This window comes from Centroberyx gerrardi, chromosome 20 (assembly GCF_048128805.1).
Source record: "Centroberyx gerrardi isolate f3 chromosome 20, fCenGer3.hap1.cur.20231027, whole genome shotgun sequence".
In the NCBI taxonomy this organism is placed as follows: Eukaryota; Metazoa; Chordata; class Actinopteri; order Beryciformes; family Berycidae; genus Centroberyx; species Centroberyx gerrardi.
Window position 1 is genome coordinate 4,996,542 of NC_136016.1, and position 26,130 is coordinate 5,022,671.

The window sequence follows — 26,130 nt, forward strand, 5'->3', positions numbered from 1 at the left end:
TATTAGCTGTGCAAAAACGGTTTGTGGAATGGTGGAAGGGAACTTGGGCAGGGGATGCAGATAAATGCGTATTGCACGTGTTGGAGTGGCTCGGCGGTAACTGTATAGACAGCAGCCGTGTTCTGCAGACAGAGCGCCGTGCAGCCGTTTAATTTAGAAGTGTTAATGCCAATAACCAGGCTGACTGGGAGGAGGAGGGGGGGACGGAGAGAGGGGGAAGGGGGGGGAGGAGGAGGAGGAGGAGGAGGAGGAGGGGGGGAATGCAATTTACCGATACTTGGCTGAGTTGTGACGCCAGCGCCGAAGTGATGTAAGATACGGAGGGAGGGAGAAAGGCGAAGAAGGAGGAGAGAAGAAGAAGGAGTAGAGAGAGAGAGAGAGGGAGGGAGAGAGAGAGAGAGGGGTTTGGTTTAGAGCTCTGATATTCTCCTCACTTTCGGAGACCCGGACAGAGAGCAACTCCCCAACGGGAATCCTAGCAGAGGTAGGCTGGATTTCACACACTTAGGCTCTGGATATCTCAGTAAAACTGGGATGCAGTCAGTCAAATTTAGTTGTTTGTGCTATGGTTCAATTCTATTTGAATAGACTAGAAGTAGAAATCGCCCACATTCCATTTGGCTACTGCGGCGGTTGGGTTTGACGCTCAACATGGGGATAAATATCAGTTTAACAGAGATATTTGCGGTGAAATATCTCAGCGTTTTGCAAGTTGCTTAACGTCAAAATGGCAAACTGTGACCATGAGTACAAAAAAATGGGATAATTTGTTCGGGTGGGGAAAAACGTGCCAAATTATTTGAACATGTCTAGGAGCCGAATAGTTTGTTTGAACGCGTTACCCGCCTTGGACGTGAGGATAATGCCTAATGAACCCCTTGTGTCTTTGCTCCAGCGTTAACTTTGACTTGAGCAAGACGGGTCTCCAGAATTCAGCACCTTGGACAGCGACGCACCGCGCGGCTGCCACAGAGCCCCCCTCGCCCGGAGGAGAGCGCGCGCAGCCCGGCGAACCCATCAGCTCCCCTCCCGCTCAGGACATGCTGCTCTCCTGCCACCACTTCCCGATGGCTGGCGACGGACTTTAGTTTCTTCAGCGCGCAAGAAATAGCCGAGAAATGCCGTCGACAACACCCACAGTTGTATTCAGCATGACAGCGGCACCGGAGACCGAGCGAGTAGGGGGAGACCGGGTGGCGACGCTTACGCAAGACTGAACCGTTGCGCGTTCGACCAGACTTGAAGTGTCTTTCACCGACCAGAAGATCAGCGACTTGAAGAGTTCATCGCACCATGGGGATAAGGCACCTTTTGCTGCTGCTCATATACCTGGACCCGCTGAGCGTGCTGAGCGCCGCCACGGGCGGGAAAAAGGCGAAGCCGGTGGCCAAGCGGGGTCCCAAGGCGAACAAGGAGGACAGGAACACCACCGCCGCGGTGCCCACGGCCGCCCCGCAGAAGACCGTCGCGGTGCAGCCGCCGCCCGCCAGCAACCACGACACCTGCCTGGGCTACTACGACGTGAGCGGCTCGTACGACAAGATGTTCGAGTGCAACAACACGGACCACCGGTTCTGCTGCGGGACGTGCTACCTGCGCTTCTGCTGCGAGTACAAAAAGGACCGGCTGGATCAGAAAGCCTGCAAGAACTACCACAAGCCCAACTGGGTGCAGCCGGCGGCCCCGTCGCCCAGCCCGACCGGTGAGACGTACGATCCGAGCATGGATCAGACCAACACAGCGGTCTATATCACCTGTGGGATCATAGCCTTCATCATAGTGCTGGGAGTCTCGGCCAAAGTTGCCTATGACAAAGCCACAGAGCCGCCTCAGGAAATGAATATACATAGGTAAGTGAATAGTAATACGATAAGCTACAAAACTGTTTAAAATCATGTCAGAATGAATTGTATGGTTATGCTTTTATGCAGTGAAAATGTTTATCTTCTGAGTTTATCCCTTATTGTATAGATAATTGTGTCTTTCCTTTGGTAAATGGGAGTCTAAGTGTCCTTCTAACACAAAGTCTATAGGGAATCCTATAGCTCAACCCTGCTGTTTGTTAAGCTTGATGTGACTGCATCACAGGAGGCATGTTGACCATGAATGGAACATAACACAACACAAATGGCAGACAAGGGTCAAAGGTCACGACTCATGTCTCATGTCTACAAACATTATGCTTTCACATAAAAGCAGCAGTTTGCAATGTAGCAGTTATTTATGTGCTGAGGATTTCTTTTTATTTTTTTTGGTCCAAATGAGAAAAGATGACCAGGAAATCAGAGTTTGTCCAGACTGGCAATGTGCTGAAATTAATTAACAGATTATCATCTAAAGCCAGACTGATAGAGCGCCTTTCAGATCAAATTCTATTAGATTTACAGCAGATGCCGGAATATTAAATCCCAGTGTATCTGAATGAAAGCCCAAAATAATTACAGAGGTGTTCAAAGGGAACTATCAAAGTAGTTCTGGTGGGTGGTGTGTGTGTGTGTGTGCGTGCACCAATGTGTGTGTGTGTTGTATCTATGTGGGAGTGAGATGGACTGATGCTCCACATGCATATTTGATGTTTTTTTTTTAGTTTCTGCTGCGGCCTTTGTGATAAAAATCGTTCTTTTTGCACCATTAAGCCGGCGAGGCAAGATAAAAATGGTGTCTCTCTCATCTTGCGAACTAACAATAGCCCGGGATATTTGGCTCGAGAAAACACACGTCAAGTTGAGGCAGCCGGCTGTCACAGATCATACTTCACCATCTGCCCCGCCCCTTCTCTCCCACCCACCGCACAGCAACACATGCTCTCTGGCTATATGGTTAGAAGACGTGAGATACCACGGCGAAGGATCGTCCTGGGCCCTGGTTTCCCCCGGGGGGGGGCTTCACCATATGAGGGTCATCATCCGTGAGCGGACGACATGTTGTAGACTGTAGGCCACATGGCTGAGCAAATGCTGACACGCATTATTTCCTCTAGATTGAGTAGGGTTTTTTTTCTCTCTTATCGGATGCGTAATTCAACACTTGAGCAATCTTAAGACTGTGAATAATGGATAACGTTAAGGTTGGGGCTTCGTCAAGGTCGTGCGACGTGCCTGCACTTCGGCACATTGGGTAATAGGAACAGGAATGGTGGGAGTGGGGTGGGGTGGGGTGTGTGTGTGTGTGTGTGGGGGGGTGAAATATTAATATAAATGCAAAGGTTATACATTTGTCATACAAAGGCTCGGAGCCGCTGCTGCAGCGACGCGCAAATAATTTGATTTCCCTCTTATCCCCCCCCCAAAAAAAAGTGGCGCCAGGAAAAAAAGGCAAACAAACATTTTTTGTGGGAACTGTCTTTCATCGTTGCTTTGCTCCCCCCCCCCCCCCCCCCCCCCCCCTCACTTCCACTCCCCACCCCCCTCGAGGGCTTCATCCCTCCATATGCACCTGGCACTGGTCTGAAAAACATTCAAATTCAACCCAATTAGACGAGATACTCATAAACCCCGACGCTGTTTCTCTTGCAAATGAACATTCGTCATGTTCCCAGAGAAGAAAACACACACACACACACACACACACACGGAGCAGCCCTGAATCATCCGTAATCGCACGTTACAACACTGTCTTAACAATTAGCAGCCATTCGAGAAAAATGCTGAAACTGTGTTGGGGGGAGGGGGGGGAGGGGGGGGGGGGGAATAAGGAAACAAGATTCTTTTTGGTGTTTTTTGATGAAATGCTCTTGTGTTTTCTGGTTCTCAGGGCCCTTGCGGACATTCTGAGGCAGCAGGGGCCCATTCCCATATCGCAATACGACTGTGAGAATTTCGCAGCGATGAACGGCTCGCCCAAAGACAACACGCCGGTCAGAACCTCGTCCAAGAACCACTACACCCCCGTTCACACCTCCAAGTCCAACCACGGTAAGAGCTCTCCTTTCCCTCCACTGAACACCCCAAGTCCTAACACTCTTCACTGATTGGCTCTTGAGTGTCACCGCTGTGTAATGGCCGTCAACCGAGCTTGAAGGCGGATTTCAATGGGTCCTTTGTGTGCCCACATCCCTGTCAGCGTGTCTGTGTAAATGTTTACGCATTTGCTATTCAATTATTTTTCCTCATGCATCAAAAAAACACACACAGTATCGCGCATTCACATCCCCTACACACACACACACACACACACACACACTGTATCCACTGCGCTCCCCCGTTCAGCAGTGTAATCTCCAATGTTAACATCCAGTAATCATCCGATTTGAGCGGGAGAGCGCGCGCGGGAGAGAAGACAGAGAAGAAGAAGAGAGCGAGGCCTGCTAGCGGAGATAATTACAGGCTGGCGAGGTAGCGCGGCCCCGCCCGTCACCGACACGACGGGAGTGATGGGCCTCTCGGGCGGCTCGGCGGGCGAATCGGACGGTGGTGGGTGAAACGTCCAGAGTGCGCGGCGTGATTCGAGCCCGGCGATTCAGAGAGCAGACAGGGGGAGCGTAAATCTGCACCGCCTGTTCCTCGCTCTGCAGAGGAGCAGGAGAGGAGGGGGGGTGAGTCACGGAGGTGCGGGCAGGTTTTCTCAGCTGGAGCGGGTCTTATCAGATGGGGGGGAAGAGAGGGAGAGGAGTGGGGAAGAAATGAGATCGAGCCGGGGTATAAGAAACACAAAGGGAGCAAGGGAGATTGAGATGGAGAGACGGAGCAAGAGGTTGAGGTGTGCACAAGTCTTGGAGTGCAGCCGAACCCAGCAAATATTTAAATGTGGAATAGATGTTGATGCGGCAGCCTGCACCAACACTGGAAATCTGTATAAATATAACAGCAAAATGGAAGCTGAGACGACGTCTGTAGTCGTCCATAGCTGCTACCTGCATCGTTTTGTGAAATCGGGACCTAAATATCTTGCTGGTATCAGTTCCAAACAGTTTCCAAAGCTCTGTTAAAGGTGCATGAAGTAATCTGATGTTTATTGACCTCTATCAGCGACCAAGGAACTGCAACAACATTGACAGGCCTCAGGTGCAGCTTATGGCCTGTAATTGACACAAATAATCAGAGGTGTGACTAAGTCAACTCTGCTCGAGACCCAAGTCAGTCTCAAGTCTTGAGGCACAAGTCTCAAGTCAAGTCTCAAGTCTAACTGTAGAACACCAAGTCAAGTCCAAGTCATTAATGTCAAGTCTCAAGTCTAAATGTAGAACAGCAACTCAAGTCAGAACAAATTGAGTCCAGTATCAATTTAATATCTTAAAGAATACTAAATATCTAGGACTTTTCAATGCAATATGGTTTTAATAGGATAACAACTTGGTAAGAGCATCATGAGTTTGATTTCTATAATCAGTTTCAACTTCAATAAATTCAATCATTCCATACAAATTCAGAAAACAGAATTTAAATTCAGTCGTCTGCTGGAACAAATTTCATCACTTTCAATCTAAGTCATTTACACAAACACAAGATCTCAAGTCAAGACTTTAGAAACCTTTTCAAGTCATCAAAGTAGTCAAGTCTCGAGTCTTCTCTTCATGCATCAAGTCAAGTCTCAAGCAGTAAAAACTGTAACTCTCTGACCTCTGCAAATAATAGTCACATTTTCACAATACAGAGCTGAAAATAAGACTAGGAGAGGGGAGTTTTTGGTCCAAAACAAAAGAGACACGGGCTGGAAAGTCAGTTCTGAAAGTCAGAAATCTCAGCACCTGGAGAAGTAATCACTGAGTCACTGGTACTGATCAATAATCCTATCAGCCCTCCACAGATATATTATGGCCATTTTGTGCTATGGAACAGTAAAAAATCCTCCTTACTGCACCTTTAATGTGGATTTTTACCTTGTCATAACATCATATTGTGAACATGTTGTTTGTTTTGTTTGACGTTGAACCTGTATGTCATGCAGACCTTAGGGGCTGGACTTGGCCATCCAAATGCATGCTGGGAACTGTTTTCCTCGCAGTTCAGTATTTGTTGCTGCCACAGTCTGCACTCAGCCAGTCAGTGTCTTCCCCCCCTGATTCACCGTATCAATCTCTTCTTAATGGTTTTGCCATGCAGCGTTCATGCCTAACACAGCTGCGAGTGGTGGGCTGCGTTTAGCGTGACCTTGCGCGCATTCCTCCTCAGCAAAAGGTTGGGCATCACTTTTATCTGTCTGTCTCTCTCTCTCTACTTGTCTGGGAGTGTTTTGCCTGCTTGCACACAGTCAGTGTTCAGTGTTAGAGTTAACACGACTCGGCTCTGTTCAGCTCGGTCCGGCCCCAGCCGCCGAGCCCCCAACCCCCCCTCATCAGGGACCGCAGCGGTCCTGACGGGTTTGGACATGAAAGGCAGTGACAGCCCGGGCGAGAGGCGTGGGTAATGCGTGTGTGTAAATTGGGAGCTCCACTCTACGCCCCCTAACAGGCTCGGCGGTGCTGTGGCGCGGCGGAGAGGGAGCCCGCCCGCTCGCCTCGCATAGGAAAATGCATATTCATGTGCGCCTAAATGCGCATTTGGCACAGAGAGCGGGGAGGCGGGCCTCCCGAGGAGCGCTCGGAGGAGTCGCTGCCGCCGCTGCCGAGAATGCCACTTCACGTCCAGAGGCTTCTCGAGACGCTCTTAAATCAAGGTGCAGAGACCTCATAAAGCAAGTGGCTAAAGGGCCCAAGAGGATCCCATCAACTTAAGTCAAGAGTGGGAATAACATTCGTCTCCCCTTTGATCCTCAACATAGTGATGCCCAGTTGCTCTCAGCAGGAGGACAGTAATCACTCCCTTGCCAAAGTAATTTTTTGCCCCCCCCTCACAAGCTTGGTTGAGGCACAATCCTAAAAAAATACCTGCGGAAATTATTTCTGATTGCAGGCCTTGTGTGATGGCACGGCATCCTTGGTGCATTGCAAAACTCTTCCCTGCATTTTTAGAATGATATATTCCTTTTAGAAAAAAAAAAAAAAAAACAGGGCCCTGGAGCAAGAACGGTACAGACAGCATAATATGATACCAGCCCAAGTGCTGCTATTTTTATTCCCATCCACTCTGCATTGTTGTGGGGCTCAGATCCTCTTTTAGGTCGGGGTGTAAACATAGTGCGCCCCGCAGCCACAACAAGGAGAAGACCTTGAAAGGGAGGAGGAGATACCTTTACAGGAGTTCGCCGTCGGTTAAAGTAAACAATAACCGGTTCTCTGAGTAATGCGGTTTGGCCCACAGCTCTCTTCAGATGAAGTTGATTTATTTACCGCGCACCACAGGCAAAGATTTGCCTGGGTTTTTTTTTTGGAAAAGTGTTGCTTGGTTTCCCTTCTGACATTTTCTTAATGCACAGAAAGATGAAATACAGTTTTTTAAGGTAGTGCGGTGAATTGCTGTTTCCACCCTCTACAGTTTACCCAGCGGAAACCAGACGGGGGGGTAAAATAAAAGATTACTCCCATATACCACTTATGCAAAAAAAAAAAAAAAAAAAAAGAATGGGCAAATTGGATTATGAGTTATGGGGCTGTGTTTACTGCATCAGAAGTGTAAGAATAAGCCGAATAAAGGGAGCGACTAGGGTTTGGCGTGCGCTCACCCGGTCTCTGAAAAGGCTTCAGCCAGCATCCATATCTGCTTGAGCTCCTATAATAATATAATATAGAGATTGGAGCTGTCGGTTCGTTTTGTTGGAGATGAACAACCTCCCGAGCATAAAGGTCAGCTGCTCTGGACAATTAGAGGTCTTGACAATAGCATAACAGTTCCAGCTATTTAGCCCGCTTTGACGTGACCTTCGGGTATTTTTAAAGCACAGTGCGTGCGTGTGTGTGTGTGTGTGCGTGTGTGGCCTAGTGTGTGTTCCGTATGAGTTACCCATGCAGCACGCATGAGTTTTGCCTGAATAACGAAACAGTGATTTAATTACTCTAATGATTCGCCGATAGGCACCTTAATAATAATATTCCCCCCTACTCCCACCCCTCCCACACACACATAACACCCTTCCCCTCCATCCCCCCCCAAACTCCCACCAATTAATCCTTAAACTGCGCGGCTATAACATCTCCACAGTGACCTTGGCCGGCTCCCCGTCGGCCGGATAATCATCACCCACATGTTAAAAGCAACATTTCTATGCTGACTGCGTCAACATGTTTAATAGAAGCTTCCTCCCGAGTGCACCTGTGTCCAACCTCAGCATCTGAGAGACCCGCCTAATTGTCTCCTGCGCTTGCTCTCATTATTGCCCCTTATTATGCAGCAGGACCTTTGGCCCCCCCCTCCTCCCGCTATGTGTGTATGTGTGTGCGTTGTTCGTTAAGTTTCAGGTGCGAAGGGAGGCATCCATCAGCAGCTCTTTCCGGGGTCTGCAGCAGCCAGTTAATTACGAACCGGTGTAAGATCAGGACTTACTGTACATTTGACATTGTCATCTCCGTGCCATTAGTTTCATGAGGGGGCGGGGTTAAGGAAAAAGGGGGCAAGATGGCATTTAGAAAGAGAGATTTTTTACCTCAGACTGAGAGAGCGAAAGAGCAGACAGAGAGAGGGAGAGAGAGAGAGATGAAGACAGAGAGATGTGCATTGCGGAGCTTTATCGAGACGATGTGCACGCCACCATGTCCACTACAGCAAGATCGGCATCTGATTATGCTATAAAATCAGTATACCATGTAAATTACCTCCGCCCGGCTGTGTTAAAGCTTAATCGACCTTGGAGCCGGATAACCTCCCCGGCTCCGGCTCCACGCAGAACCGCATCCACCTTCCTCCCATAATATCATTATCCGATTATTCCCGTTTTTCCGGGCTCTCAGAAGTCATTCGGAGCTATAGGTGTCCGGTTGGAAGCCTGATTAAAAAAAACCCATAGCATTACCATATGAATCCTCTGGCTCTATAGCGGGCCGCTCGGTCTCTCTCCTCTTCTGCGATGAGGTGAAAGTCACGATTTTCTTTGTATCAAGGACGATAAATTCATAATGCGTAGCCCTCCTCCCCCCGCAGGCTCTTCATGCGATCTCACCTTAATGAGCAGGGAATGGAAGCAGGAGGAAAGGGGGGGGGGATGGGGGGGATTGGCTCTGAAGGGTCTTTCAGATTCAAGGGGTTGTCGCAGTGGGTCATGGCGCGGCCTACCAATGATAAAGGTGACAAAAAAGAAGACAACAATGTGTGTGTGTGTGTGTGTGTGTTAGCGCGCCGCACACGGAATTACCCGTATGATGGAATGGAAAAATAACCCCCGCCAAGATGTAAGATGCTCTATCCGCTGCCGTGAAAGCGGCGCGGGGAGAGAGGTGTGATTGAGTTCAAAGTGCATCGGTGTGTGTGTGTGTGGGCGGCGGGAACATATTGCTTTTTGCTTTTTTTTTTTGGAAGATCGCTGCACTTTGTTTGCTTGTTGTTTCACGTATACCTCCATCTCCACCCTCCGGGGAAATGACACCGCCGGGACGGTTTCCATCCGCCGCCGTGGAAAAAGCCACAGCTATTGAGAACATGATGGCAGCACAGTCAGAAAACAAGATATTACTTTGCATTTCTAAGGCCCATACAGAATATTAAAGCGCTGTATTACATTATTTTCTCCAGCCACAGAAAGCTTTCCGTGCCGCTTTGCTGAGTTTTTGCTCATGTTGTTGCTGAAAAACTGACATGCTTTTGTGATCGAAGGGTACTAACACTGATTGTATCTGTGTGTCCTGTGTGGGGGCCCTGCTCGCCTGCCTCTGTGTGTGTGTGTGTGTGTGTGTGTGTGTGTGTGTGCGTGTGTGTGCGTGTGTGTGTGTGTGTGTGTGTGTGCGTGTGTGTGTGTGTGCATGCGTGAACAGGTCTCCACTATGGAAAGGAGAGTGTCCGGAGCAGCGGAGGCCCCGACATTCACAACTTCATCTCCTCTGGCTTCGTGACGCTGGGTCGAGGCCATCAGAAAGGTACAGTACCACTTCTTCTCTCCTCTTCTTCTCTTTTCCTCCTCCTCCTCTTCTCACACAGTGGCTTGAATTAACTCCAGCTTATCTAGGACCATTGTTACCAAAGCGCCGGTGTAACGTTCCCGCTCGCAACACGATGACGAACAGCGAGACACTGAAGGAGGTGAAATGTTTCCAGATTTAATTTTCCTCCCGGCGATTCTCATGAACTCCTGCCTCTGCGTTTCGCAATTAAATGCAGGCAAACATACATTTACTGCCACTGATGGCGACAGGGCGGAGAAGGTGACCCTAGACACACACACACACTCACACACCACACACACACGCGCGGGCTGTCAGAGTTTTCCCATGGGTAATATACTGATTAGTATGCAGCCATGTTGGCCAAGCGCTTGTGATTTATTTCCATCCATTTTGGCTCCACAAATCACACCCAGTGTATGTGTCACCCTGCAGGGGTTGCAAGGCAAGCTCCTTTACCTGATACTGTTAACATATTTAATTGAATGTGTGTGTGTGTTGGAGAGAGAGAGAGAGAGACAGAGAGAGAGAGAGAGATTGTCTGTATTCATTACCTCTAATGCTCTAATGTTGGACCTGCTTTAGTAAAAACCTGTTTACACTACATGATTCAATATATAATTCCATATCAGGGGCTGGTTCTACTGGTGAATATTCATCCCATACATTCCCAAGCTGCCTCTGTGTCGCCAAAACCCGCTGCTTCCATGTTCATCATCCTAATTACAGCGGCTGATGACCCGTCACTGCTATAATAAATATTAGAGTTTAGATTTATGTGCGGTCCTGGGCTGGCGTGGGCTGCTTTCCCAGGCTGGGGCGGAACCATATTGTGTTGCACCACCGGCTATATCAGCATCTCCGCTCTCATTTTTTTTTAACAAAGTATCATGGGTTTGTTCCCAGGCGTGCGGCTGCGGGGGGCTGGAGGCTCCTTTCCCTCTCTTATTTCTAATGAGGAACCATCGTATTTATGTTTACACGAAATTAGCTGTTTTTCTTCCCCGCTTCTTTTTTGCTTCGTTTGTTTTCATCCCCGGAGGGGGTCCGTTTCACGATGGTATTCATATGCAGGAGGAAAAAAAAAACAGCTGATATTCTTTGTACTCCCCCCACTTCCAACTCTACCAGAGATGAGTAATGAGAAAAAAACTGATTAAGTTTTACGAATCCTGATTCTTTTAAATGGATTTTTCCCCTCTCTCTCTCTACAAATATCACAATAGCAGCACTTGCATCTCCAGCTGTAGACTTGTCACAACAACAGCATGGGGTACGGCTTCGCATTCAGCATCTGAGCGGTCAAAGCTGTGTTTTCTTGCTGAAGCTGGTCTTTGATTCCGCCGCCGCACAACAAATGCAAACTGACAGATTGAGATCTTAGAGAGGTCTATTGAGACTAAAATCTTACCGAACGGCGGAAAAAAGTATGTGACGGCATGTGCGGGCGCCTCCCTTCTTTCACTTTATTTCTATTTCCCGTGCTCCCTCGCAACCCCTTTCCCCTCTTTACAATGTCTCCATTTGGTTGTCTTGTGCCTAGAGGCAGGTATTAGCGCGGATTGAATCCTCAAAATCAATGGCTGCGCCGGTCTGGAGGTTGGTTTGGATATTGTTCCCGCTTGGTATTATCTTTATCTTTAGTGTAGAGTAACTGCAGGGTGGTAGAGGAGAGGGCCATGATCGGTTTAACCAAGGCTTCCTCTGCCTTTGCCTGGCTCTCAGGTTACTTATTATTTATAAGTACTGCTCATACCGTTCATATCCACAAAGGCTAAATGGCTTTGGCTGCATAAAACATCACTTCTCTGCTTGGCTGATTGAAGGAAACAAATTGCTCCAACCTATATTCAAAGTCGCAGTCGTTTATCTTCCTACAGTAATGATTTGTGTGAATCTATCACTTGACCCAACATCGGATATATCCAGAATCTGTGCATAGATCTGACGTCAGAGACTCTATAGGTTGATGCGATCTTCACAGTGTTAGATGGAGTCATGCTAAGGTTAACAGCGAGAAAGCAGTCCAGTTTCATTTAAATCACACCAACCCCATTAATGTTTGAAGAGGTTTGCGCAGCTCGGGCTCTCAGAATGGCTGAGAAAAACAAAGTTGACCAAAAAAAAACAAAAAAACAAGAGGACTCAGTGCAAATAGATATGCGGTGGTCACCAAGCGGAAAAAATCCATGTTGCCACATAAATCTGAAGCAGCAAGAAAACGGCTGTCGTCTCATCCCCCTTTTTTTCCCGTATATATATTTTTTGCTGCGCTGATGGAAAAATGTTCAGGAGTCACGGTGCAGTTCTCTGGGCTGTTGTTGGGTAAGCGCAGCGTCTGTTACGGTGCTTAATTATACAGGCGGAAAGTGCGTTTGGTTGTTAATTATGTGGCAGAGTGTGTGTGTGTGTGTGTGTGTGTGTGTGTGTGTGTGTGTGTGTGTTGCAGCGCGCCCCTTGGGGAGGACAGGTGAGGTCAGGGGGGTGTTGCTGAGCGTCAGAGCAGCTGGATGCTTCACATCTGTCTGCCGGGGTACAAAACAACCCGGCGCTGAACTCAAAACAAGATCAGCCATGAGCGCAGCGGAGGAGAGAGAAAAATCCACCATCACATACGCTGTTCTACATCTTCAGTCTGGGATGGTCAATGCATTCCAGGAGTTATTTTGTGATGAAGTGTAATTTACTTTTTTTGGTGAGCCCACTTTCCCTCAACCTGCCTCCTACTTCTACTTCAGTTAGTGATTTCCTACATTCCCCAGAACGCCTTTCACCAACCCCCAGAGAAAATGCCTGGACTTGTTGAATTCAGCTGTGGGTTATACATGTAGGTGGAGAAACATAACATGTCTTGTGGCTGCACTGCATTCTGGTCTATTGAGGCTACTGTCAGTGGAGAAATTGGTCTCTGTCCTCTTCTGCGATGGATTTCTCCCTGTATGATTGTTGAACGTCTCTTGGTGCAAAATGCTGAGTCGAGAAAGAAATCTTTGATTCTGAGGGACTGACACCAAAACCTGATGTTTAGCATTGAGGTTTTAGATAGCTGAAACATTTTCTGCTATCAAACTCCATGGTGATGTCACATTGTCTAAGAAAAATACACCACCAAGCAACAAAATAGGTCCAGAAATACAAGGTACATTGCCAATAGTGTTTTAGGCTGGAGTGTCTTTAACACCAGATTTGCCATTGGATTTGTGGGTCTAAGCGAAGGCCAGAAAACCTTCAGTCACTAAATATAATATATAATTTGAACTCCTATTTCCTACCAACAATGGCTTATACAGAAAGTGGGTCTAGGAAAAGTTTTGAAAGCCGAGATATTTCAGCTCTGAAATTCAAAACAGCAGCCAATTGACGGAGGCTTGGCCTTTCTAATGTTAAATAGCAAGAAAGTACTGTATATAAGCACAAAGTACTGTGTGCCAAGTCCAAAGAGGTAAGATGCTGAGATATAGAATCCAATAATGCCGAGAACTCATGAAGCCTGGCCTGCCCATCAAGTTTTCTCCTTTATTTTTTCTTTTAACCTTTATTTATGCAGGGAAAGTTGACTGAGCATGCATGATTTTTTTCCCAGCAACACCCTGCTTCACACACACACACACACACACACACACACACACACACACACACACAGATACACACATTCACACCTGAGAACTGCCCATGTCGCTCAAAGTCCAGTGGTCAAAGAACAATTCAGTAATGATTCAATATCAGCAATGATGGCACATGAGCAATTTCTGCCGTTGTAGCTTGGCTGAATGAATTCATTATCGGTTTGCACTACATGGCTTAAGAATGGAGGGAGAGAGAGAGAGAGAGAGAGAGAGAGAGAGAGACTCCCCCCCTTTCCATTCCATTCACATGCAGCATGCTGTCTTTACAGTTCATTTCACGCCAGCTTACAGACCATTTATGTCAAGTCAGCTTCTCCTCAGTTGGAGGAGAAGCCTCTGACATTTTTTTTATTTTTTTTTTTGTCCCAGCAGCCAAACCACCAGCAGCGACAAGCTCTTTGTGTATGAAGATTTCATGTTTTTTTTTTTTTTTTTTCGGAAGTTGCGTGACTCAAAGCCTTCTGCTTACTGTGTGGAGTCAGGTGTAGTCTGAGGCCGGGTGGCCATCTGTTCACTGCATGGTCTCACTTTGCTCAAAGACTTGCTCAAGACTGGCTGTTATCCTTTTGCAGGTGCTCTTGATAGCGAGTGATAGCGTACTTTGCAGCTTTTTGGGTCCTGACACAGTTGCCAGAGGAGAAGGTTCTAAGTGAATGCTTTATTCGTTTGCTGAAAGATTTACTGCCAGAAACACTGACGAAGAGGGCGAAATGTCTGCTTGTTTGACTTTCCCCCCCCTAATCATAGAGGGGGGGGGAAGACAGAGGTTCTTAACTCCACCTCAGGGTTTTTCCTAGAGTGACAATAACTGTTCCGGAACTATTTTATTTAGCATACACAGCTGCTCGCCCCGCGCCCGTCCCCTCGGCCATCTGTCCGGATCGATGCGCCGCCCTGTATGCGTTCCTCCGCTTCTGCTCTTTTGTCCCGTTGTCCAGAATTAGGAGGCGGCGAGGTTGATCCCCCTGTCAGCCGAGCTCAGCTAATGAGGACGCTCGCTGATCTGCTCTGTGGGTGCTGCATCAGAGAGTCAGCTGGGACTGTTGCACTTGCCTATGGTGTCAAAATCGCAGAACTGAGTCTGAAGCTTCGGCATCTCTGGTAATTGTAGAGCGGTTCTTTGGGAACGTAAGCTCAGAAGATAGATGAGAGGGAATCGGAGGAACTTTTCATCCCCTGATGGTGATGCAACGCCGCGGCACGCCGTCACTCGCGGCCTCTGCTAACTGGAGGCGAGTAGCAAGGCTCATATTAATTGTCCTTGTCACAGAGGAACTACGGTGTACTTTTTATTCACTCACTGTCACCGACCAAACGTCTGCACTGTAAATCATTGTCACATTATTCCGGAGTCTTTGAGACGTGTCGCACATATTTCTCCCCGCTGGAGTGTGTGTTTGAGAAGGGAAAAGCACAGCGCACAGGCAGGCCGCGTTGAGAACCCATGTCATCGATGTGGAGGTTACAACTCTTGCGCACCTTGATTGATTGGAATTTTCCTGCCTCGACCAGGAGAGCGGATTGACAGCCAGCATGCAAATTTGATAACATATTAAGATTCCACTTGCCAGCTGTTATTGGTTGAATGCGTCCGTTTCAATTATTTTTTCCATATGTCAGTTTTGTTGATGCGAAATCCAGCCAGAGAAGTGATTACTTCAGACAAAGCCTCCATCCTTGACACAGTGTGTGCCATACTTCATTACCTAGCTAAGCTCAACTTTTAATTCTGCTCCGCGGAGGAACTCAAATTGGTTTTCATGGCAGGCAATTATTGTTTTTTATGAATATGATGTGTCTGGAATGGTGGGGGAATGGTGACGCGGCGGCGGAATTAGCGGGGATGTTATCGTGGAACTTTATTTACAGTGCAATTTCAGCGCATTAACAAGTGCAAGAGAGCCACTAATTGGTGTGCTCCGTATGTAGCAGGCTTGTACTGTACGACTTGCAGTATTAAAAGAGGCCGCAGGGACTATCAAGGGAAAGGACTCGAAGAAGAAAAAGAGCCTAACAAAACAAACACCAATCATTTGCGTACTAACAGCTGTTCGCCTCTAATTTGTTCTTTTGTTTACCTTTTCTGAAGAACTTGATGACAAGACACAAAAAAAGAAAAAAACCCTCTCTCCAAGTTTCAGTACTTGCAGTCCTCCAGCTGATTGTGAAACAGTCATCTCCTGTTCTTTGGCGTGAATCAGATTCCATTGAACAACAAGCCCACAGGCAGTATCATCATCCTCAGCCCGTGTAATCAACACTCGGGGCTGATGAGGCAGAAGACGAAAACATCCGCCCTTGAAAGAGCTTCGCCGTTGTCGGAAGGTGCGCGAGGGAAAAAACAGCCGCAGACGGGAAGCGACTCCTACGGGTGACCAAGCACAAAAAGCTCTAGCACATCATCAGCAGGCCAGAGACAGCGGCAGAGAGATAGAGAGGAGACAGATCTGATCTTTATTTACTCGTGTGACGCAAAACTCCCAATCTTTCCCATGTCAAATCAAACAGTGAGTCAGTCGCCCACAAGTCCAGTTTGTCAGACGCTCTCCTAATGATTGGACCGTGCAGCTTTGCCAAGCTCCGTATGAGGCGGCGTGTCGCTTATCAGCCGCATTACAGAGACTTGCAAAAACTTGTTTACCCACCTTTTTTTAGGCTGACATAAATATTTATGACCAAAACTCACAGCGTCCATAATAGCAAGTCGCATCCAGCTGATGTAAAGTATATGAGGATACGGTCTTTTAGGGATAAATGAATGCTTTTACTGAGAAGATAATTGATTTTTTGGTTTGTTTTGGTTTTGTTTTCCTTATGATGATCACTGACAGGAGTTGAATTGCATTACATTACGTCATTTAGCACAGCGGTTCTCAACGTGGGGTCCGGGGACCACCAGGGGTCCTTGAGGGGGTTCCAGGGGGTCCCCAGCAAATTGATGAATTGTTAAACTTCAGCATTATTTCATAAGTTAACTCAATTAGAGAATGTAGAAGAATGACTGTTTTGATCATAGTTTCTCTGTTATCTCTCTACCTACAATACAGATAGTCATGGAATTCTGGACAAAATCATATCTAACAATAAAAATATTCTCAGATTTGGGTCAGAGAGACAAAATCTCATCAAATGGGGGTCCGTGGCTCTAATGTGGACTACATTAAGGGTCCTTGATATGAAAAAGGTTGAGAATCACTGATTTAGCAGATGCTTTTGTCCAAAGTGACTTACAATAAGTGCATTTTGTCAACAGTAGTGAAACCAACTGTGCATCACAGTCTTCATCAGCTAAGCCTTTAATAGGAATAAGATTGTTACATGATAGGTTAGTTCAAGTGGGGTTCAGGGTTTACTCACCTTTTTTTTTACTGCTACATCACTGGTTTTGCTGCAGGTTCTCTTTCACTGCTAAATCTCCTCTTGCAGAGTTTAAACTCTTTGCGAAGCAGGTTCCTGCGTCTGGGAGTGATCCGAACCCCCAAATCAGTTTGCGGGTGGCGGGAAAGATACCCCCCCGTGTTGCTGGGTGGCTCTTCTGATTGACAGCACGCTCCTATCGGGGAGCGTATACCTGCTCATACAAATTGATGGTCGGAGGTTCAGGGGAGGTGGCATCGCTGACCTGCTGGCTAAGCACTCCTCAGAATAACCAATCAGAAGGCGTTAATAAGGTCCTTGAGAGGGAGCGCAGCCGGGGCCACGGCACTCATATCAAGCCGGATTCCTCCCGCACACACGATAAGGAGAGATGACCGGGACATCTCCGGAGCGGGGAGGAGGGGAAGAGGAGTGGAAAATGTAAAGAGTGAGTCGTGGAACCTTTACCGCCATCCTAAGATACTTACCCTCATTTGCACGACCCCACCAGAAACCCATGATGTCCTTCAGTGGAGGACTCGGAATTAATGACTGTCTGCGGGTCTGGAAAAAATTAACACATGGCACAAACACCTTGTAGCGTTTTCTAAAATACCAGCAGAGCACAAATATGTTAAGGTCAGTGAATGACAAGTCGCCCTACACTCCCTGACAAGACTCCTGAAGTATCCTGGGGAACAATAGCACTTCCAGATACACTGCAGTCAATTACAGTGATGTGAGATGCGGGGGCAGAGGGAGGAAATGACAGTTGGGGAGACAGCTCTCTTATCATTGTCCTTCTGTTGTGGCCACTTTGAAACAAGTGGAGCTATTTGTCTGGCGGCGAGGTACGCTGGAGGGGAGCGAGAGAGAGGCGGCTTTTATCTTCGCCAGAGAGAGGGAGAGAGATGGGAATATGCAAGAAATGTGGCACAGACGGAATATTTGAGTGGGGGAAAAAGAAGTGAGGGAGCTAAACAAGACGAGGGGTTCGGGGAGGAATGGTTTGGCAGGTATGGCAGGAGAAGAGAGAGAGAGAGAGAGAGAGAGAGAGTCCTTGCAGGCAGGTAGCCGGGGGGACAGCGGGCAGGCGGCGATGTTTGCTCGGGCACGGCGGCGGCGGCGGTTCTTAATGCGCGGCATCCATCACGTCGCTGCCCCGCCGCACAGCGTGGCAACTTTTATCGCCGCTCATTAAAGTAAGTGCAGATATTTTATGCATCGGTTGAAATGCGAGGACTTCTTCTTCATGCTAATTCCGACCCCCCCCCCCTCCCTCCTTTAGATTCGTTATTCATCATCTTTTTTCCTCGAGCAGCGGGGTCCTGCACACAAACAAGGTGGAGTGGATTCCGCGCGCTTGATGAATCCCAGGAATCTGCCGTTTGCTGAAGCATCACGTCTTCGGATGCAGCTCGAGTTTATTTAGCAAGCTCAGGAGTTTTATTTAATGGAAGCGTATAATACATTAATTCCCCATATCCTACAGTTGTCTCTTCTTTGGAGTCAAATTAAAGACATTAGTTTCTTTTTACGACGGCGTATTTATCTTCCTTTAAAGAGAAGAACAAACAGAGTCTGGACGTGGAGTCAGACTGTCTCCTTGTCTCCTCCGCTCCTCCCCGGGGATTCATTCTCCGATGAAAAGACCGTTTAACAACTTTAAATCCACACCTTCTTGGCCTCCCTCTTTTGCCACCTCTCCCTCCCTCCCTCTCCGCCGCTCCATCCAAGACCGATAAGATTACTTTAAATGCCACGGGCCCCCGCAAAATAAAATGAACTTGTGAACTTTGCCCCAAATAACTATCCCGCAGGGCCATTTTGCTTCCCTCGTGAATGCGTGAATAGCAGATGAAAGGAGGTGGGAATCAGCAGTTGAATTGTGCTCTGGATCTGCTCCCAGTCTTTGAATTTCAAGCTTTTTTTCCCCTCACTGGAGTTTTTTTTCTGGTTCAGAGCGTAAGCTATGGGAATTGAATCCAATGTTTCGTTTTAATTGATTTCTTTATGACTGAACGTGAGCAGTGAACACAGTCATTAGAGGCACGGGCGCAGATCTGAGAACTGTTAATCCACTGCTAAAAGGACATTGTCGGGCCTTGTGAATCTGACAGCTTTTCCTCTCATCCTTCCCCCCGGTTTCGCGATGCCTCTCAGTCTCGGCTGCATTAATTCAATTAAAATAAAAAAAAAACAGCGTGAATTGGCCTTAATTTTTTGTTTTCTCCGAATACGGCTAACCTGCTAATCAGGCGGCAGTGTCTCTGCCTGTCAGCTGAGAATTCGCATTAATGGCCGTGAGAGCAGCTAAAGCCAGCGCAGGAGGGACGGAGGATGTTAAGTGCACAATGGCAGAGCCTGCTGCCGGGCTACCAAAATATTTAGTATTGAGTAGCACCCAAAAATAGCTGGCCCAACTGTTTATCATATTGAAAAGGCTGACATTGAATATTGAACAGCCGTGTCCTTCACAAAGCGAGTTGCTATAACCACCACAGTGATAAAACACTGACATAAATAGTCATACTAAGGGCGTGTTGAGGATACTTGTGGAAGCACCTCGGATAGGCATAGTAAGGAGTGATCTTGGCTGCGCTGTGTTGACCTCAAGCAGCATCGTACCCGCCTCCCTGCAAGGCAAACTCCCGCTCTCATCTGTAATCTATTATTCATAGCGAAGAGGCAGAGACGAAGACTGGGAAAGGCAGATAACTTGGTCCCTTTTTCCCTCCGTCCGCCCCCGCCCAATATTACCATTATCCAGGAGCCATTGTGTGGAGAAAACAAACGGAATGATTGCCTTTTGTTGTGCGGAAGGGAGGGTGGGGGGGATTTTGTATTCTGTGCAGAATTTGAACGTAGACTTGCCATTCGGAGCACACAAGCGCCGACTGCCAGTTGCATTGTGCAAATAATGATGCATGGGAGGGATCAAATTAAAATTTATCAGCTCCGGGTCGGGATCCATCTCCAAAATCTATTTCCAGCAGATTAAAAATTGAAAAGGCGAAGGGAGCCGCGTGTTCAAGTTGGCATGTGAATTTGTTCAGTCATCCTCGCTTGTTTTTTTTTTGATAGATTTTGACCAAATGTTAGATTTCGCAGCGAGTCTATTAGGCTATTGATCTAGGGGGTAGAGGTAATAGCTGGTGTTTCCGTGTTGATCCCATGATGCGTTTGTGTAATCCCTACCTTCCCAGTAAACACACACACACACACACACACGCACTCATACACACATACATCCATATATTCACATACCCTGTTCAGCAGCCTTGGCCCTACAGTGCTGTATAGGCTGATAAATGACTGTGGCTGTTGTGATAATCAGTAATCATTATCAATTTACAGTGGGCAATTGTTTACTGAGCACCTTAACAATTCACTAATTTCACATTCACAGCTGATAAACCATTACGAGAAACGCTTTGCTTGTTGCTTTCAGGGAATTAATGCAGCAATAATGCAATCAGTCTAACTGGGGCAACCAGACCATTAAATATACCTTTATATCATCTGCTGCAAATATATTCAACCGCGCGCCAGATCTCCCTGCCTCTCTCCGTTAAAAGCAGGTGGTGTTTTCCCGGCCTCCCGCTTCGCACCGTCGTTCGCGCGGCACGCAAGCTGCAGGGACGAGGGATCAACACCTTGTCAAGCTCGGCATTAGTCTCCAATTTGAAAATCACACGGGACGTGAGAGACTTAGCATGCTGAGAGGAGCTCCGGCGGGGCTGATAAACTCCACTCTGCCGCCGGTCTGCAGAGGCAGAAGCACAAGCTGCGTCTACATCTCTTAGCTGTCACGGACTCCATTCCCCCCGCTGCACATTACGGCGGCAGCGGCGGCGTTCTCGGGGCCCTCTCTCTCTCTCTGACCGCGGCGGCAAATTGCCTCCGCATTGTCGCCGGCGCGGGTCCCCTGAACTTTTCACATCGCGGGGCCGTTTGAATTATCGCTGATGGAGGCTACAGGTATTCAATCTCCAACCCCGGACCACGGGGTAATAGACAGGGGGCTGAGGTATTATAATTGAAAGGCCCCTTCAATAGCGATAAATAATGAAGTTTCCCTAGGGGCCATTAGGGGTTGGGAGAGGGAGGGCGTCGGATGGAGGGAGGCGTTCTCACATATATATATCCAGCCAGCCTGTTAACCTCCTGTTGAGTGAGGCATGGAGGGAATATGATACGGGTGTGAAAGCGCAGGAGGGGGAGTCACTCACACTGGTTCATTATGAATCAGCCGGAACAGGTCTATGTGTCGTGTAATGGTAATAACTGAATTATACCTTTTGTAATACACAGAGATGTTGCCTAGCTACATTACCATCAGTCACGATCAGACTTTAATAGTCTGTACTAGCGTTCGCCTAATATGGTCCGACACTGATATCAACATTTTTAGACTGAAGTCACCAATAGACACTATTTTGATTTATTCAATGTTGAGAAAACAGCATTTAGACCATCATGGGACACTAAAACATTCCATTGAAAATCAGACTAATGAAATTCTTATATGTGGTTTAGCAGCTCTTTAACGCAGGGAGACCCACCACACCTATTCAATGGTAGGGAAACTCTGGGATACATTAGGCCTTTAAATGAACAAAAACATAATTGCACAATTAAATGAATAAATTAAATAGAAGTAAATCAAATTACATACCTATGGTCAGGGAGGAACCTCATATCAGAGGTGGTTGACATGGCTGATATCTGATATTTAATAAAAGGCCAGTATCTAACCCTAGTACATAGTGTTCTGTCGGTAGTTCAGTGCAATATACTCAAGAAGGAAACCGTTTTCTTTTCCCCAAACCATGCACAACACTGCCATGCGAGTCACATGCCCACGCCTATGGTATACATATTAATTGGCGCGCCTGCAAAGCACTTCCAAAATCAGCCGCGCCCGACAGCTACGAGCCCTTTTCAATCCTCTCCCTCGACCGCGCCGAGGAGTCTCTGTGTCTTAATTACCTCACATTTGGCACACTGCACTGCAGAGCGAGCCGGAGCCGCGGGGAGACGGGGACTCAGCTGAGACGCTCAGACAGCGGTTGGTGACAGAAGCCAGGGGAGGACGCAGTGGAGAAAAAGGCTCCCAGCAAGCACGCATGCCTGGGATGACAGAAGTGGTGGTGTGGTGTGTGTGTGTGTGTGTGTGTGTGTGGGGGGGGGGGGGTCAGAGATCCCCAAGGAGGAGGAGAAGAAAGACGAAGAGCTAGCTCAAGGGAGAATTCCCCTCAGGCACATATGGCAGAATTGAAACGGCCATATGCCGGCGTAAAAAAAACACAGAAGATATTCGCTCTCGGTCCCCCTCTCCCCGTCTTTGGAGATATTGTTTATCGGCTGTTTGGGCCGGTCGGTTTTATTTTGCACACAGGCCCCGGCGTCCCTCAGGAGCGCTGACAGTAGCTGAGGCTGAGGCAGGACAGGGACGCTTCAGTGGCTCTACACTGGGACTAGAATGTCACGGTCAATGTATAGATAGAGCTGTGTGACTGTGTGTGTGTGTGTGTGTGTGTGTGTGTGTGTACACGTGCATTCTTACACAAGACAGACAGTGATGAATTGTCATCTGGCCAAGTCTTACATGCAAAGAAATGCAATGGAAAAACCTCAGGGACTCTTGGAGAACAATTGACAAAGCTTTAATATTGAAGAGACACTAGGCTTCGTCTAGGTTGCAGGATTGCATGCATTGTCAACAGCGGACCAATCAGACGCCAGGATTTAAAACACAATTGCTATCAGCTGGTGTAGGAGGCACCATAGGGTTCCAACCACTTAAGGGCATAAAAATCCCATTTCACAGTCGGGAACATTATAGAACATTATATCATATTAAAGCATCTGAAGAAAATCATTCATTCCACCGAGGTAAAGAATGAAAGATTGTAACGCGCGATGCGTCTCACACCCAGGCAGCGTTTCTCTAAGAGTTGGCTGACAGTGGAGAAGCAAGGCGAGACCGAGCGAAGACTCTGTGCAGAGAGTTGACTCTTGCAGCCGCGGGCAACGAACCTTAAAAGGGCTGACAGCGAAGCACCAGAGCCGCTAGTGTAAGAACTATTCCCGTGCTCACGCTAAGACGTTCCATTACCCGGGCCCCCAAGTTCGCTCGCTCAGCCTTTTTTTTTAAATCGGAACAGTCAGCTGAGTCCCGTGCTCGGAAGTGATGTGAGGCGTTGTGACGTTCCGAAGCGCATAAACAACTCGGTGCATGCTGGATGTAAAGAAGGTTACGCAATCTGCCGCGCTCAGCATGTTGTTGCATAAAGCTTGTTGTTGTCCTGACAACAACCGAGGCTTTATGTTATATATCTGTTTTAAGCCGAGCTGCACACAAAGCAGAGAACAGCCTGGAGTTGAATTGCGATGCTGCCTCTGCCTATATATTTCTCATCTCCTGCATGTGGCATTGATCCGTCTACCCAGAACACCGTCCGTGCCAACAGGACCGGCCCTATCAATATTGCATCAGGCGCGTTCTAAACAGCCCGGGACTCTTTTGCAAAGCCCATCCCTGCAAGGGAGGTAATAAAATTCACGCTCGTCTTCATTCCCTATAGGTGAGGGAGAGTCACATGGCGTCTCCTCTCGCTCCATAGCTTTATTATTTACGTCTCAAGAGCAGTTCAGATGGTTCACAGCTCATGCCAGACACTCTTGGGCCACGCAAAGTGACTTTTACATTATTTATCGCCTCAAATTAGCTTCAATTGTGTACACGGGCTATATTAATTAGTAATCTCCTGTAATTAGTATCCGGTCTTTTCATCATCCCCCAGAATCAGCTGTTCGGAGAAAATTAAACGGTTACTGGGAAAGTCAGTCAATATTTGTTTGCTCTCAAGCCCACCTGAGCAGCTCAAGGAGTTTATATCTCCCAGCTCTGTCCCGTGGACCGTAGTTGCTTCGTCACATCTTGAGCAAAACTCCATCTTAGTTTTCATTTTTGTCTCTCTTTTTTAAAACCACGGTGGTTTATCTGGCAGACACAGCAATCTAGGGAAGCATGAAGGTATTAAATTAAACCGGGAGGATTCAGCCATGCAGCTGCCACAATGCCCCCTGGGAAATATAGTCAAAAATGGAAAGTGTTTCTGGAGGATGATATCTAGAGTGCTGGCTCCTCATTGACTTCAAGCCCGTTAGCTAGCTCATTAGCCTCTTAGCTACAACTGATTCCAAAGACCCTGGTGGCTTTATGGTTGTGCAGCGCCGCCGCTATACTATCTAGCTTTTAATTAATGCCCTGAAAAGACGATCTCAAAATCCACAGTGTGCATTGTTATGACATATAATGGAAATTGATAGTGATTAATGCACAATTAAGGTCATGTGGAATACTTCATGTCTAAATTAGCTGTTGTGCTTGAGCCGCTGAGGCAAAGGGACCAACCAAGGGCATGGCCTATTTCTGAGGGTGTTATGGCTGAGCTGGCTAACAATCCCTTCCTATGCAATAACCCCAGGTGGCCATCTTGAACTCTATTTTTAGAAACGCTAATTGATGAAATAGCCATTTTTCCAGCTGTTTAAGAAAGGTGAAACTCCTCCATCTGCCGGGTCACATATATTTTGATTATAAAAGAACGAAAGAATATATTTATGGGAAAACAGGTCTTATGTAACTGTTCTTTGAAGTGACTTTCCCCCCCCTAATCATTTAATAGGGCATAACTAATGTACTCTAATTTGTTCTAATTGAATTTGACCATGCAGTTTGACTAGAGCAGATAAGAATGTAGCGGCCAACTTCACTGCATTTGAGCATAGAAAAATTACTCCTTATACACCAACATGTACGCACATAATCCCACTATTATTATGCACAAGGGCACTAAAATCAGAGCTTCAGAAAAATACTTTAAGTTACCGCAAGTGGTACAATCGAGTGATTGTGCTTCCATGCTGGAATTTGCATCCTGTAGTTTAAGCCATTAGAGATTTGATGAGAACTTAACTCATAATGTTGATACACTGTTATTATATGCAGATTTTTTAATTAGCCCCGTTTGTAAATGAGACAAATGCATAGCCCAAATTCAAATAAGCCGGCGCACATTACTGTTTAGTGTACTGTTTATTCTGGCTGGCCAGAAACAAAATGTCCCAGCTTAGTGTTTGGTTTAATGGCAGACAGACTGGTGTGAATGAGTGTAACCTTAGAGGAGTCAAGCTACAGTTTGACACCGTGGCTTCACATCCCGTCAAGTGCAGATGCCAGTCAAGGTCGGCACAGATCCGTGCTTCCCAAAATACCTTTTGACAGGTAAAACAATGACATCCAGGAGACAGATCATGAGTGATATTTCCAAAAAGTCCTCTAAGCCTCTTTCATACAGGCCGCTGTCCGTCCTCCACGACTTCCCTCCCGGACGGGCTGATTGATAGGAACGCACGTAATCCATTATTGTGGCCCCATTGATTGAGCCTGGCAATCAAAAATCGGTGTTGTGGCAGAGCTAACCGGACCCTCCTATGAGACGGTCCGCTCGCACGAGCGAGAGGTGTCAGCCGCCGGCCTACTAATCACCCTACAGTGTGAGTAATGGCTATGAAAGCAATCACTGGGGAAATGCATCATCTCTCCAGACCCTCTATCTATCAACCTGACTCCCTCTCATTTGACTGAAACGCATGCCAACGTGAAATATGACGCTTTGTCAAAGGGAGAGGGAGCGTGTCGGCTCCGGAGGGTTGCTCTGCAGAATGTAATAATTAAATCTACCCATAAAGACCCATTGTATTTCATCTATTGACGCGTACGTGTGGCGCATTTCTGAATGGCGTAAGCTGTTTCTCTGGGAAACATTTCGGGTTTGGTTCCAGCGCATAGCTACAATGCTCCACCGGTTTATACAGCGTTATACTAACAATAATTTTCCACTTCAGTCATCTTTCAATTTCTCTCCCCACATGATATCAACAGTGTAATGATGAAATAAGAAAGTCGAAATGCCTCACTTGCACACTATCAGAAAAGCATTTATCAGAGAGCTTGAAGTGTTTTTTCCCAAAACAAAAAGCCAACAACAGGCAGTCCTTGGCCAACCAATCTTTTGAAGCTTTGCATTATCGCAACTGAAGGGGAGCGGCAGTGATTCCTGGTATTGTTTACATTGTTTTATCTAGGAGTATCTGAAGTTGTTTATGTCGCAGTTTGGGCCGTGCAAATGTTATTTCGCGTGGTGGGAGTCTTCAGCGAAGGAGGACACA

The 26,130-nt window shown here is 47.2% G+C and overlaps 1 protein-coding gene across 2 annotated transcripts in view; it reads left to right on the top strand.

Annotated features, from left to right (window-relative positions):
* The first annotated feature begins 1,293 nt into the window (after positions 1 to 1,293).
* Positions 1,294 to 26,130, top strand: part of shisa6b (shisa family member 6b) — a 48,368-nt gene continuing 23,531 nt past the window's right edge. Inside the window, exons 1-5 of one of the 2 annotated variants that reach the window (XM_078290887.1) lie at positions 1,294 to 1,850; positions 3,754 to 3,914; positions 9,779 to 9,880; positions 13,317 to 13,329; positions 25,012 to 25,033. In XM_078290887.1, the coding sequence (XP_078147013.1) occupies positions 1,294 to 1,850; positions 3,754 to 3,914; positions 9,779 to 9,880; positions 13,317 to 13,329; positions 25,012 to 25,033 (855 nt within the window). The remainder of the gene's footprint in view (positions 1,851 to 3,753; positions 3,915 to 9,778; positions 9,881 to 13,316; positions 13,330 to 25,011; positions 25,034 to 26,130) is intronic. The other variant, XM_078290885.1, reaches the window with a different exon arrangement.